The sequence below is a fragment of the Manacus vitellinus genome, unplaced genomic scaffold (assembly GCF_001715985.3).
Source record: "Manacus vitellinus isolate BGI_N305 unplaced genomic scaffold, ASM171598v3 scaffold_6_pilon, whole genome shotgun sequence".
Classification (NCBI taxonomy): domain Eukaryota; kingdom Metazoa; phylum Chordata; class Aves; order Passeriformes; family Pipridae; genus Manacus; species Manacus vitellinus.
Window position 1 is genome coordinate 15,835,990 of NW_021940750.1, and position 15,776 is coordinate 15,851,765.

The 15,776-nt window shown below is 38.0% G+C and overlaps 1 protein-coding gene across 1 annotated transcript; it reads right to left on the reverse strand.

Annotated features, from left to right (window-relative positions):
- Positions 1-4,673: 4,673 nt before the first annotated feature.
- Positions 4,674-15,197, reverse strand: DTD2 (D-aminoacyl-tRNA deacylase 2; the record flags this gene model as incomplete). The annotated part of the gene is given in 4 exon segments (XM_025896066.2): positions 4,674-7,295; positions 9,311-9,380; positions 15,079-15,131; positions 15,134-15,197. Coding segments are annotated over 4 exon segments (513 nt in total), but the record flags the coding sequence as incomplete, so codon positions are not given.
- Positions 15,198-15,776: the final 579 nt, after the last annotated feature.

Below are 15,776 nucleotides of genomic sequence, written 5' to 3' on the forward strand. Positions count from 1 at the left end.
GCAAAACAAAATATCACTCATTAAGAAGTAAAGTCTTGCTCAGTTTTTCCTAAGCATTATGTCTCCCAGCCCCCCTGAACACATGATATCAGATCTAAGTAATGCTTTGTTAATGCTAAGCTGATATGATTCAATTGGAATAACAAAGGATATTAAATCAGGACACTCCTTCCATCTCTGGGTACATCAGCTTTAGGGTGACTCTGTGCCAGCAGTGTTTACATGAGGGTAAGAGTCTGTGTTTATTGAATTTATGGCTAACCTAGATTTTTATTATGATTTTTTTCCTAAATTGGTCAACAGAATGTTAACCGTGCACTGATTCAAATTAGTGTCTACTTCAGCAATTATGTATGCCATTTTTATTTTTCCCCTTTTCCATCTGAAATAAAAAAAATTATTGTCATGCAAGTTTAGAGTATTTTGTTCTAAACCAGAAAAAAATAGGATAGTTAAATGTATTCACCATGTATTAATTCAATTTTCCCTTTCCCCATTAGTCCTGACTGTGCTTCAATAGCAAATTACTTAATAAAATAAGCAACTGGCAAATAAATGAAATGCACAAACCTACTGATTAGTCTTCTCATTAGTCTATATTGCTGAAGTGGGGAGACAGCATGAATCAGTTCTGCCGTACAAATTCCAGACATAGTAGAATATCTATGCAGTCGCATACGCCTCTGAGCTAAATATTTTCTTTCTTTCAGCTTTATAATCCTCAATGACTCTAGAGGAAAAAAAAGAATGTATTCCTTTGAATTTAGTGTGACTGTCCATGCATGACTAAGAATCACAGGACTAGGGGCCTGATTTGAAGCGAATGTAACATCACCAACTAATTACATAGCAGAAAAAGCCAAATTCCATGATATTTTAAAATAATTAAGAAGGAATGTCTTTAGATTAATTATAAGATTAACTATTTAGTTTTACTTTCTCTTTGCAATTTTGTTATACAGTCAACATGCTGGTTTTAAAGTAGAGTGAGACAATTAAGTTCTGAATGTGTGAACAGTTACACCATCAGCTACAAGCAATTTACATTTGGTTTTAATTTAAGGTTATTAATCTGCCTATAAACATTATAACATGCTCAGTTCTAGAACTGCTGCAGCCCTTAGCATCCAAGTCTGTCCACGCCTGCTCCCTCAGTTGAGACAGTAACTATGTGTTTCTAATCCCAAAAGTGAAATGTTCAGTTCCCTGCAGTAGCTCCCTTCTGGGGGCATGTAGAATCCAACACATTTTGGTGTGTCCTAGCTTTTGCACTGTCTTAGGTACAAATCTTTCTTTTTTTACACATTGAATATCAAAGGTAATATATAGTTTTATTTTATGCTACAATACTGCTATACTTCTTTTTATTCCCAACAGTTGCTTTTTGTACTATCACAAAATGCAAGGCCTGAATTCCTGCCAAGCAATTACACAGTCCTGCTGTTATTTTTAATCCTAAAATGTAAATAAAAGTATTATGCAGGCCTAGATAATATTAGATACAGCTACCAAAATGGCAGTGGGAAATAAGAAAGTTAGCTCTTAGGGATGAATTGCCAGCTAAATACTAAAGCCTCCCAAAACCCTTTTGCTTTCACTGCTAATACAAAACCTTTATTGCGAATCTCTCCTAATGGAGCATATCTAAATAGCCTTAAGCTCCTTACTTGCACATTTTTAATACATACTGACGCAATAGGGCATCTATTGTGGCACTTACACTGGTAAATACAATTAAAGTGAATAGAAAGCAATCTTAAATTCAGAGCAATAAGATACATAAGTACATATGAACAAGAACAGTACAACAGGAATGCCATTTATTTGCTTTTCCATGCTGTCTGGATCACCCCTGTTTTAGAAATACTATGGGGTGTTATTTACACTGATACCAAACCATTCATTGAGGCAGTCAAAGTGCTCTGTGGACATTAGCTCAAGTCACATTTGTGAGGCAGAGGTTTAAGCAGGAGGTAGCGAAAGGCAAATTCCTGTAGCTCCAACAAAGGTGAAGAGAGGTGAAAGCATACTGCCTTCTGACAAAAAAGGAGGATCAGAGGTGATTTTTTTGCTTTTAGTGAAGAGAAAAAAACTAGTGGTTTTAAACCTCTTTTTCCCTTGTTTTCACTCTTTCTTTGTCTCACAGATGGAAAAAGTGGAGCAGAAAATTGCTTTACCCAAAGCCGCACACTGGCAGTAATTGAACTAGCAGCCAGCATTGGTTTAAATAGAAAATGTGCAATACATTCAAAGTATTTGGGCTACTCTAACTGCTGTTTCTTTCTCTTGACCACATATACCATTTACTTTTCAACTGTATTTGCATGGCACTTCTGGTAAAAGAATCTTGTAGGGATTCCTAAATTCTGTGGAGCTTCAAGAAAACAAGAAGGAATAAATAGGAAATACTAAATTCACTAAATTCTTGAGGGAGAGTCTCAAATTTTAGATGCTGTTTTCCCAAGAAAAATATTGAGGAGGAAGCTCTACTTTCTGTTCTTGTCCAGCAATTGTCACCCTGAGTTCTAGTATAAAGCAACTGGTGGATCTTACAGACAGCCCAGTACTGTCCCACTGTGCTGTGAATACACTAAACTGAGTGATGGTTCTTGTTTTGCTCAACGTATAGTCTTAAGGATCAACACATTGAAAAAAAAAAAAAATCCATTTATTAGATGAGAATTGAGATGCTAAGAAGTCAAGAAATGAGGCCAGTCACAACAGAGGTTGGTGACAGACCTCAGGTAATGCTTGGAGACCACTCTATGGCATACTGCTACTCCAGCTTAAGAAGATAAACATTATGTGTTTGAGGGAGTCCATATAGCAGAGACTAATAGAAAATAAAAGCAAAAAATAATGGAGCTTAAAAGATTCATACCTCCTTCACCAAAGAAGCTGTTTTTATATCAGAGGTGAGATTGAGGTTCACCAGATCATACTTATAAATCCAAGGGGAACTGATTTTGTTCTCAAAGAGGGGCTAAAGAGCAGTGGTTGCATTGAGTCACAGTGAAGAATGAAACTTTTGTGCAGCTTTTGTGGTAAATGAGATCAGACATCACAGCTGCATTAAAGGACCTGTTGAAAAGAACCACAAAGGCTGGCTAACATCCAGCAGGCCATCAAGTGGCTGCAGTTTCAACATGGGGAAGCAATTGTCTGCAGAAACCGTTATGTGCAAAATCTTGCTATGGGCAACAAGATATCCACTCTGTGTATAAAGTCACACCAAATCTATTATAATTGCAACCTTAGCAATTTAATCAAAGAATTATTTTCAGTCCAAATCTAATTATTGTAGAAAAAGAAAGAAAATAAAAATAAAAAAAACTGTATAAAAAGTCTCAATAATGATACTACACTTAAAATCGTTATGCATGCACACCTAGTACCTATACCTACCCCTTTTCCTGGTGTCGTGCTTACCCTTTCACCTCATGTGGCTTCCATCTGGTAGAGGCAGCACAGTGGATTATCAGCATCTGGAGTCCTATGCCTTCAGAAGTATGATGTTGGTATTATGGTTTGTTCTTCTTCCTCTCCTTTTACTTCTTTTGGAAAAAAGAAGCTGGGGCTATTTTGCATGTTTTCTAATAAAGTTTTACACCTTGCTTTTTCTTTACTGGCCCGTGACTGCGTATTTTGCTTTTTTTACATCTTAAATACCCATTCTTTCTTCTCTTTTTTACCCCTAAGACTAGTCTTGCCCAGCTCCAGGTTTGCATTTCTTTAACTGACCATTGGAAAGTTTATAGCCTTGAGGACTCCAGTGACAGTCTGTGCCCCATCTCTTACCATCCCCTGCCTCTACTTTACACTGCTGTCAGTGTCTTCACTTCTCAAGGCTGGTGCTGTTTTGTACACTGTAACATTATGTTAGAGTCATAAAAATATCATTCTACACAGAATAACTACTTAGTATTAATATCTATATAACAACTGCTGTTTCAGCATACAACGCAAAAGTAAAACAAATCAGCCACAGTCCCCTGCCCTTAGAAAAATTGTTGTTACAGCTAAATCAAGTAAAAGCAAAGCTCTAAGAAGACTAAGGAAAGCTCAGATAAAGCATGTGTGATAAGCCTCCATCCTGAGGTCTTGTAACACTTGTGATAAAGCCTACTGACTGTTACTAGCAATAGCAATACAGTTGCAGCAGTGTTATTAGTATTACTGGTCTACACACTGTTTATTAACTTCCAATTCTGGATTAATATTTGTATGTTGTAAATTCGTGTGTTGCATGCTGTATGTAACAGCAAAGGTAAAAATTTCCAGAAAGGGCATGGGAAGGAAGTAGGAATACTGCTGACCAAAAAACAAGCTATTGCACCTGAAAGCATTAGTAAATTTTTATGAGCCCAGTTCATAGTCCACACACATTCAGTTTAGACACACTGGGTGTGTACGCTGCAAACGAGGTCACAAAAACTTGATACTGGAATTACTGTATGACAGTTGAATTGAAGGCATAATAGCATAAGGATGACTCCTGACTTTATAGGTTATTTCAAGGAAGTGGGGAATATTAAGCATCTTCCAATAGATGGTCTACAAGTATAGAACAGGATAATTATTTGAGGTTTTGTCTAGTCACAGAATAGAAACTATTTAAAGCAGTGTCAGATCATCTGTTTAAAGCATATATTCATGGCAGAAAGAAATGAACATTTGGCTTTGAAAAAGTAATTTTAATTGATTTTTCATCAGTACAGTCCAGTATGCTATTCAGAAATGGTTTCCTTCAGTAAATGGATTGTGAATCAATAGTAGATATAAATAAAGCAGTACAAAGGGCACAATATTCAATGAGCTGCCAATCGTTGGAGCAGAAGATGGCAGAAATCAGTATTCCAAGATGCTTACAAAAATAAATCAGAAATGGGCAGATAATACAAAAATATCCACCTTGTAACAGAAATTATAGAGTTCTGTCTGGTCCTAAGAACAACCAAAATATATATTTGATTTTAGTGCTTTATATGAGAGATAGTATGAGATGGCGTTTTGTTTTAAGTCTGTTTTTCACTAAACATTTTCAAGCCTATCCCTCTTAGAACTCACAGAGTTCTTGAAATATAGAGAATGAATTGCCAGGCTGCCAAAGATCTTTCTGGAGACAGGAAAAAATTTAAAACTGCAGACTTTGTCTTATACCTCAAAGGATCAATTCTTGAGATATATTAAATACCCACAATTCCTGTAAAGTCTGTGAAAGTCCTGTAAAGTCAGCACTTTTTAGGATTTGACCTCCAAAAGAAAGAGGAATAAAAATGTTTTACCACACACACAGATTAAAGTGAATTTCTATTAGTTATTTATATCAAGACAATCTTAGTTAAATGTTGCTAGTAGGAACTGAGAACATAACTCATATTGTGTCTATCACAACTGTTAATTATTAATGAATAAACATATCATTTGGGACCTAATAGCTAATATTTCCAGGTCATTTGTGTAAATGGTTGCTTTCAACTCTGAGAGTGTCAGTTGCCAGGAATTCAACATCCTTATCTATTTTGTAATTATTAATCATATATTATGTAATCTGAAAAAAATCTCATTACTCTCTTATCAAAACTACAAGCTTTGTATCTGTTAAAAAAAAAAGTAATTCTCATGACATAGTTTGAGTCTGCAGATTACACATTCAGTAATGTTTTTTTACAAAAATAAAAATAAGGACAGAATTTTGTAACTACTGACCTACAAGTTAGGATTGTACAAGCTGGTAACCTCATCATCCATGAGGTTTTAGGTCTTTTCCAGAATAATTTGTTAATTAAATGGCAATTTTGGATAATTACTGCAAACCATATACATGTCTAATTTCACTTTGAATCCTTCTAAGCCATAATGCTGCAGTAAAAGAGAAACTTGACTCACAGGATAAGCATATTTGAATCAGTTTTGAATTTGCCACATTTTAATACAGCTGTTCTGTTCTCACTGCCTTACAAGAGAGAATTTCCCATTATAGCTTCTTAACCCCATTTGTTAATAATGTTTATAACAGTACTGCATAGGGAGTCAGCTGGGAATGTGGTCCCAAATGTACCAACACTGTCTATAAAATGAAAACTAGTCTCTGCCTGGCAGATTCAATAGACAAAAAGCCTGAAGGAAGCAATAGGGGCAGTGGGAACAATGAGATGGCTGCATACAATGTACCATCTTTACTTTTGTTTTCATTTGAATGTTTCTGTTCTTTTCCTGAGGCTCTGTTATGAAAGAATTGAGTAGACAGCAAGACCCCAGTAACAAGGACACAGACCAAGCTATAGCAAGCAGCCTATCAAAACACATCAGAGATTTCAGAGCACAAACTTCAAGAAAGCAATTCAGTGGTACTGCTAGTTTCTTGATGTGCCTCACTTATTCTTCCCTACATAGCCCATGATCAGCCCAGTACTACCTTAAGTCTTCCACCCCTACACACTCTCGATGAGGAGGATGGACTTTCTTATTCAGTACCTACTCTCTAAAAGGCTAAAAATTCAGTGATTTTGTGTTTTCTATGTATTGGCTAGTTAGAAAGCATTGCCATTTTATAGTTAGAAAACAGAAAGGCAAAAACTGACTCAGGAAATCTGGAAACATAAGAACATTTACAGTATTCTTTTTTCTAATCTATAAACCACTTACTCAAGCTATACATGAAATACTTCATTATTTTTTAGTAAGAAACGAATGCATTACCCCATTCTTGTTAATAATTTCAAATTATTGGATCAATATTAACAATTATTTTGAGCACACTCCAGATGTATATGAGCATAAAATGCATACTCATTATAGCAAAGCAGTCTCAGGCATCCTTGTATTCAATGGCATTGGCAACACCAGTACAGATGAATGAAAGCCCTTTTTACACTGTATCTATCTCCCAAAGCATTCAAGCACATTAATGCTTAGGAAGGGAGAAAAAAAGATACCAGTACTGTATCTGACATACAATTTATTTTTTCAAAATTCAATCAGATGAGTGTAAGGTCCATTTGTATCCAGTTTTAACACCTGCCTGTTTCCGTATGTGCCATGCTCGACATGAACACCTGCTTCCATGCATTTGGAATTGGCAGCCAGTTCTTTCTCACACAAAGTCACGAACTGAGAATAAAGTTCCAACCCTTTTTCTTTTTCAATGTTTGCATGGTACTGCATCTTTCTTCCCTTTGGTTTACCGCCTAGGGTAGCTTGAGGTATGATAAGTACATCGCCTGGTAAATCAAGAACAGAAACGAACTCGCCGTTTTCATTTTCACTTAATTTAACATTCAACAGCATATTGACTGCAAATAAAAATAAAATAAGAGTTAGTATAACTGAAGTAAATTAAACAGACCATCATAAACAAGATTCAAAAAGTATTTTGATGGGTGACAAACTACTCAAGCAAAAGAAACTGTTTATTAATTAAATGAAACATGGACAGTCAATAAATACTATTAACCAACTAATATGTCCGAGTATTGTGAGGAATGTTAAGGATATGTATATTAACATCAGATGTCTAAAGTTTTATTTTTGGGGGAAGTGATTTGCTATCTAAAATCCTCAAGTAGATTCTAGTTTGACACCCCCAAAAGAACCCAGAGAAGGGTGCACATAATGGCCCTTACTAAATTTTCTGATGCTCAAATAGGCAGCATGTGCACAACACTACACATTGTAGGAGACAACACCATCCTCAGTGCACTTTGGAGAGCTTCGTGCCCTGACTGTCTTTTCACACTGGTTGGAGTAGTTTGCAGCAGGACCCAGCAATGATCTGTGCTGAAGGCACAGCTCCACAGTTCAGTCTCAAATGGAGTGAGAGTCCTTCAGCATTCCACTTGGAGATGTGCAGGGGCCAGTTTGTCTTTTGAGAAAGGAAGTGGGCAGGAAGGTCAGATGCAATTTGCCTTATAAACCAGAATATATAAACTTGCAAATAAAATCAATACATTTACTAACATTAGATTTTCCATGTTTATATAACAAATCAAATCATTACCCCAAAACTTCCTCAAACTCTGTAAAAGCTGTGAGGATACTAGTTATGCCTCCATGTTTAATGTTGTTCAAAGCAAAAAGAGCTGAGTTGTGATTCAGGAACCAAAACCACGCATTTAAACAGATTCAAAATATATTTAGGAACAATATGCTGTAAACCAGGCACTCGAGGAGGATGGTCATACATGAATCTCCTCATAAGAAACAGAACTTTCTTTTTCTGGCCTGTTTCCGCTGCCCCACAGCTGGAAATGTAATTATTCTCAAGTAACATTCTCATGAAACTCTCACAAGTACAAAATAAATTTTTGCATAGATTTAAATATTCCCAAATATTTCAACTTTATTTAGCATCTCAGAAAGACTGTGCCCTCCAAGACCAAGGAGAACCCCACAGCAGCTCCTCTCAGCATTTTCAATAGCACCTGTACTTGTGCACTGCTGGGCCTGGCCATTAGCCTGGAATAGACTATCATTACACAACCTTTTGCCAAATCACTAATATCAGCCAGCCACAGAAAAGAAAAGGGGTATTTTTATCTGGAATACATGGCATCACATATTTTTCCAGGTGATCCAGTGCTACTGATGGAGGAAAGCAGGGAGAAGAAATGACATAAAAGTGGGAAAAAAACCCAACAACAAACCGAAAACAAACAAAAAATTCAAGCCAAAACAGCAGTGGGTGAAGACAGAAATCACTACCATTTGACCTGATCCACAGCATCTTCTCTGCTTTTATGTAAATGTTAAGGTGCATGTGGAAAAGAGGGCAAGAACTGCAGATATTGCTGTTATCACTTTTGAACCAGAAAACTGCACTAAAAATACTCATAGTGTATATAGTACTACTGAAATGAGATGGGAAGGACACTGTCTAGTCATCCACTCAGCTCCCTCTACTGGCTGTAATCTTAAATATCCTGCACATACAGTGTGATCAGTGTCAAAATACTTAGCAAATCAAGCCATGAACTATTTGAAATTCAGTTCTGTCCTGGACTGAACCTGTTGCCTGATACATGTAATATGTTAAATAGAAGGTGCAGCATTTTCTCTGTTTCCTAGAAGGTTATCATCATGGGAATTGATTTTCTAAGTTAGTCCTGAGCAGATGGACAGAGTGAGAGGCATGGACAACTGTCAAAAGAAACAAGACAGACCAAACTGTTCTTTTAGGCAGGTGACTGATTTAGAATGACGCCATCTCATGGTTTCTTGACTTCTACTTGTCCAAATAGTTGCTGCCTTCTCTGCCTCTACTGGTTTTCTTCTTTTTCAAATACAAGAATTTAGAAGGGTTATATCATACCGATTTTTGGAATGAGATCCTCATCAGCATCTTTGAAGAAGCATATGTAGATAACAAGCCCTCTTTGGATCTATAAAAGATTACAGAAACCTATGTCAATATTTCTCATTGTCCACAATGCATACTTACAAAAACTGGTATCAAAAGTCAAAAAACAACACAACAAAAAAAGGTTATGAGAATAATTTTAGTTATTTTGTATGGTTTCAGACATTAAGTTTACATGCTCTGGAAGCTTATAAGGTATATGCTGATTATCTGCACAATGCTTCTACATACAAGTAATCCAATTTATTAGGTCCATGTGAAGCCGAATTTAGTTGAAATGTACAATGTAAAGTATTAACACAGACAAGGTGAGAAGATGAATTAGTGTACTTAAATCCAGTATAGGAAATAATTTTGGCTTTTTTTTTGCTATCAAACATAGGGCTAAAATAATTTTCAAGTTTATTTCCAATTATGAAGCATAACAAACACCACAGGACTTGTCAGTGAACTAAATTTTATTCTGGTGTTAAAAGTAATCTAGTACAACATAATTCTGAAAAAAAAACACACAGTCTGATAATTAAAGATTTAAATACGATGACCAACATCTGTGAAGTTGTTCAGAATATTATTAAGTTGTCCAAAATATTATTTATCAGCTTGTGTAATATCTTACTGGTGAAAGAGAACCCTTCCCCTGATTGATAAATCCAGAGTAAAGCATATGCCACTTACTTAGCATTCAGAGAGACTACTTGTAAGAACTATGTAGGTGAGGGAAGAATTAGGTCTGTACTGAATAGAAAGCACAGGAAAATTCTTGTGTGGCTTTTCTGTTCTCTTGGTGAGTTCTCAAGGTATGCATGTGCAATAACCCGTGCTTTATTAAGACAAACTGAGAGGCTCTGCAGTCAATGCAGGAGTACACCTGAATGGTTTAACTGTCTCACGCACAAGTACACCTGAATGGTTTAACTTCTTCAGGAAAAAACCCCCGAAAGGCATACAATATCCACAGACATACAGTATATAAAAAACCTCCCCACTGTTTTGTCAAGAATAAGCATCTTAATATTTTTGTTAGAAGAAATATAGATGTCAGCTTACTAAATACCACTGAAGAGATGTTAAATAGACTGGGACACTAGGAAGGAGTCACTAACCAACATTATCAAAGCAAAAAGATAGGAAATGTGGAGTTTCTAAAAAATACCGTTATTTAATTTTTCCTCTCTTTTATTTGTTTTTCTTTCTCCTTTTCTCTAAAAGATAAAGGTTTTTGGTTAAGAAAACTTAGCTATACACATAAGATTTTATCCCTTTGTTATTGCAGAGATTAAACAAAATGCTCACAGCAATGACTAAGAAAAGCTATGCTTTCTCAACTATGTTTTTAGTGACTAACTTCTGAAAAAAGAGAATGCTCTTTGTAGTCAAAATGGTACATGCTGAGAAACTTTCAAACGCTTTAAATGGCTCCTTTCAAAACTCATTTTGACCACTAGAGAATATTATACATATTCCCAAATGACTGCCACATTTCATAAACACTGTAACAAATTCGATGGCCTGAACCTCAAATGACGTTTCAAACCATCTGCTCAAAGAGAGAAATGCAGGCTGCCAGACATTACACATCCTTACACGTTTAGCTAAATATTAACTCCAGAAACAGACCAGGGTGAGGATATTAATAGATAATAGCAATGCACACATACCTACTAATACATATGTTTGTGATAAAATAGGCCAAATGCATTTACATTGCACACTTCTGGCCACGGCATTAGAAATAAGTGATGCCATGATATAGCATGCATCCCAGAAAATAATTTTATTTCTGGAACTTGTGACAGTCTTTTTTTTGCACAGTCTCACTTACAGAAGTAACAATATTCTGCAAACATCTCATTTAAAGAGACAAAAGAGAAAATAAAGTGACGCCTCCAAGTCCTACGGCCTGACAGCTAAAGATTAAGTAACAACATTCATCATTTTCCCAGCTTCTATCATTATTTGATGCCTGGTTTTGAATATCCAATTTATCACAAGATGAAACATGCATATTGAGGAAAATTAGAGATACAGGAGGTTAAATGAAAAGACAATTAATTCAGAGACAAGTTAAAGGTTCTAGAGGATGTTTCTATTTGTATTGCATGTTTATGGTCTTCTAGACCGTTTCTCAACCATGATATAGTTAAAACCCATTCAAGTATTTGTAAGCTGAAACTTATGGTTTCAACCATGACTGAAAATTGTGGTTGAACACTATTTTCAACACATGTGCAGCCATGTTTTAACCTCTTGTTAGATCTTACTTTGTTCTTACTCCGTTTCTTAATTCAATAGAAGATGTAAAATTGAATGACATTACAAGAGCAAACCTAATAATAACGTATATCAGTGATCTTATATCAGTGTTTCAGGTGTCCTGAGACTTTTGCTCATCACCAGTGTAAGGAATGGTGTAGGGATCGGTGCAATTGTGCAAGAATTTTTAACGGAAAGCCAGAACTTGTTTCGCTTAGGAAGACTGCAGAATGCCTTCTCAAACAGGTTAGATTTTTTTTTTCCTTCCTTCAGCATTTCAGAGAAAGTTGCAGGGAGAAGTGTGAGCAAGCCATCTCTCTCTCTGGTATGCAGAGAGATAACATGTTTGCACACATGTACATGGCGTCCTAGGGCCAGAGGTAGGGTGGGGAGAAGAGAGAGAAGATAGAAAAAGCCTTGGAGAAGGTGGGGCATTGCCTTTTTTTACCCTGGGGCCCAGTGTGTGTGGCATGGTTAAGAAGTAGTCCTTGCATCTGAAATAAACCTTTTTTTTTAATCTTTCTGCTGCCTTGGCATTTTTGGGAAGAATACCTGTGTATGTGTTACCTTACAAATGGGAACGTGTAAACCTTTTGAATCAAAGCAAAACCATTGCCACTGCTGAAGGTCCCCTGTAATCTATCTGCTCTCCATAGTACAAAAAACCAAGTAAAATAACACAAATAACATGGTCATATAGTCAACACACTGATGTGCAAACAGCCACTGCAAGAACTTACACAGTGACACGTAGGCAGCTGGACAGGGAAGTTGTGCTCTATGTGGATTTACTGTTATCAGTCAAGTGCCTACATAAATAAACCAGCAAAGCAAGTCACTTTGCAACACTGGCATTTATTATACAACTGTCCTAAGTAATCATCAGATCAGGCAACCTGAATTATGAAGGGCTGAAGTACCCAGCCCTTAGGCCACACAGCCAGCCGTTGCAATGCTGCCTCCAAGTGCTGCTTTTTAGCTCTTTTGCGGGAAAAAACAAATAACTGACTCGTTCCTCATCCTCCTTACTAAATACATCCATCTGAATTTTTCAGGATATTATTAGGAAAACCAAAATATATTCTGTAAAATATTATCTCAACTCTACCTTTTTTTTATTTTTTTTTCCCCAGGAAATTGCAGTGGATAATGAAAATAGAGATACTTTTAATCTTTAGAAAGTGAGTTTGTGAAACTTGCATTAATTATTCTTTGACATTTCCACTTCAAGTTTAGATTTGCTACCCTGTGGGAAGATTTCTTCATATTTCTTATATTCGGCTGCAGCAAAGAGAGATTACATCATCTGCCACAGGTCACAGAACAAGTCTGTGCCTGGTACTTTGCACCTCTTTTTGCTATATTAACCAGAAGACAAATCAAGGGAAAGATGATAAGGAAAAGGCAGTTTTCATTTTAGTTGAATATTCATCTTACATTTCTTTTCCCCCATAGTTGTGAAATACACCAAACCACACCTTATTTCCACTCTACCTTTAAAAGGAGAATTCCTTTTTCTCCTAAGTATTTTGCTGTACACATTAGCTTTTTATGGAGGCTATCTAACCAACATTTCTCCATAAACAAGACATCCAATTCCCAGTAATCCTCAACAGGACCAAAAAACTCAATCATGAAAACACAATGAAGGCAGTGATTCATGTGTAAGTATAGAGTACACTCCCAACCTTTCTGGAGATAAAGAACATCTGCTCTGAATCTCCTAAAGTACCTACAGGGGTCTCCTACAGCTCAGCAGCTATTCAAAGCCACCCACATAGTATGATATTTATAGTATGCTAGAAATGTCTCAAGGTGAGGACCTACTTTTAAGTTGTTATAAAACATCAGGAACACACTGGTTCATGAAAATAGTAGTCGATGAGACCTATATTTTTTATTTTTGCATTGACATGCATATATAGGGAGTAACATTACCCTACCACAAAACATCAGCAGCAGTTTCCTTCTAATGACCTCTACAGTAGTCATACTAAAGAAAGTATTACTTCCCAGTTGTTTTTCCTGCATAGTGACTTCTCTTAAAAAGCCCGAGGTAGCCAAGAAAGACTCCTAAGTATTCATGACAAATATGAGTAAGGTTCATGTCCAAAAAATAATCTGCTGCTGAGATCACCCCAATCTCTTGCAGATTCCTTTAGTGCTTTCTATTACTTTCCCAGAGATTTTTGCTGAATCTGTTAAAAACTCCAAATAAGAGATGTAAACCGCAACCCCCCTTGTAACAGTTACTCATATCTCTCAACTATAACAACTTCAAACTCTTTTCAGACAGTTTAAAAGATAGCCAGCAAAATTACAGTTCTGCTGTTATTTACTAGATGTGCAACTACTTCTGAGATTAGCAAGCTAGAAATAGCTTATTTTTCCTATAGTAATTTATGCTGCAATACACACAGATGCACTTCAGCCAAACATTCTGGTTTCCCAGACCATGCTGCAAAAACTAGGCCTTATGGATCCATCTGCCCCTTCTGAACAAGGAGAGAGAAGTTTTAAGGATAAGGTGAAAGACAAACAGTGAACTCTTTTCAGATTCGTTGAATGAACTCATTAACCCTTTACACATGCTACATGTGTAAAGGGCTAAACAGTTGACCAACCCAAGGGCTAAATAGTTGACACCAGCGTAGATGAGTTATTCTACTGTAGGTAACCCATAAACAGTGACAACTACAGCAGGGCAGTGCACCCCACAGGGCAGCCTTCATGCTTTGGTAAAGAGCCCCGGGCTGTATGCACAGCACTTAGCCCTAAGAGTCTGCAGAGCTACCTACCTCTCCCAGCAGGACCATGGGAGGCATATGAGGAAAATACATTTCCCTCAACCTGTGTAGTTGTCTACACCCTAAATTTCATTTTTAGTTAGTGGTCTGTTAAAAAAAACCCAACATCAGAACTACTGCTACCATAGCCCCATTGCCCTTTCCTCTCCAAGTGCACACTATCACACAATAAACAAAGCAGCAGCTGAGCCCACCAGCCAAGGATCTGGTGCCTCTGTGAAAGTGTATTCAAGAAAAGAAGGAACAACACGGTCAGAGGGGAAGGAGGTGTTGTGTGGTTGAGCAGCCATGCTCCCGAAGGGACTACAGCCTGCGGAAAACCTCTGCTGGAGCACAGGGAAAGGGAAGGAGCAGCAGGGACAAACCACCGTGCACAAGACTGAAGGGACTGAGCATAACCTTGGGTAATGACGAGAGGGTGAGGAAAGGGCTCGAGAGCGAAAACCAGGGATAGGGTAAGAAAAGTGTCTGAAAGGAAGCTGAGCCCGGAAAAGGAAGAGGGGGGATTATCCTCAAATCCCTGTAAACGCCCACCCTCGCTTCCCGGCGGCGCACGCGCCCAGGGGAGGGAGCGTTCTCCCGGTGCCCGGCCGGGAGCGGCCCCGAGCCGAGCGGAGAAGGGGCGATGCCGAGGGGGCAGCCCAGAGCCCACGTTACCTCCACCCACTGGGCCTCGGCGCCGCGCTCGGGCGGCCGCACCTGCAGGCGGCGGACACGCTCTGCTGCAGCAGCGCCCGGCCCGGCGGCCGCGCCGCGCCATGGCGGCCCGCAGCGCTGGGGCGGGTCGGCCCCGGGTCCCGCCCTCCCGGCACCGCCAGAGAGGCGCTCCCTGCGGGGCTGGAGAGGGGCTGTGGCCCCGGGAAAGGAGCGGGCGGGCTTCTGCAGGGGGTAAAATGGGGGCTTCTGATCTGCCAGTGACGTCTGTGGAGAGGGCTGGCAGCAGGGATACAACCTTTGGAACAGAACGAGTCAAAGTATTGCTACAGCTGAACTTAACTGTGACCGTCAGCTACCAGGAAGTGGTTTCTTGTTTTGATGAGAAATGACAGATCTGCTTGTCTTCTGGTGCGGAAATGTTACATGCTTGTGATAAGTGAAATACACTGTATAGTTTACGCATGAAAAAAAAGGTGAATATTGTTTGTTACTTCTTTAAAAACGATGTTTGTCTTTCAGGTGACTGAGAAGAATCTATCAAGTTGGATCATTTATCTTCAATGATACTGCATTGAGGCAGAGGGAACATAAATGCAGTTAAAAGGGATCTTGATAGCTAGTGATTAAAATCATCTGGGGAAAAAAGCGCATAGTTTTGAAATGAGATTCCACTGCTAGTGGGAAAAGTTAAAGTATTG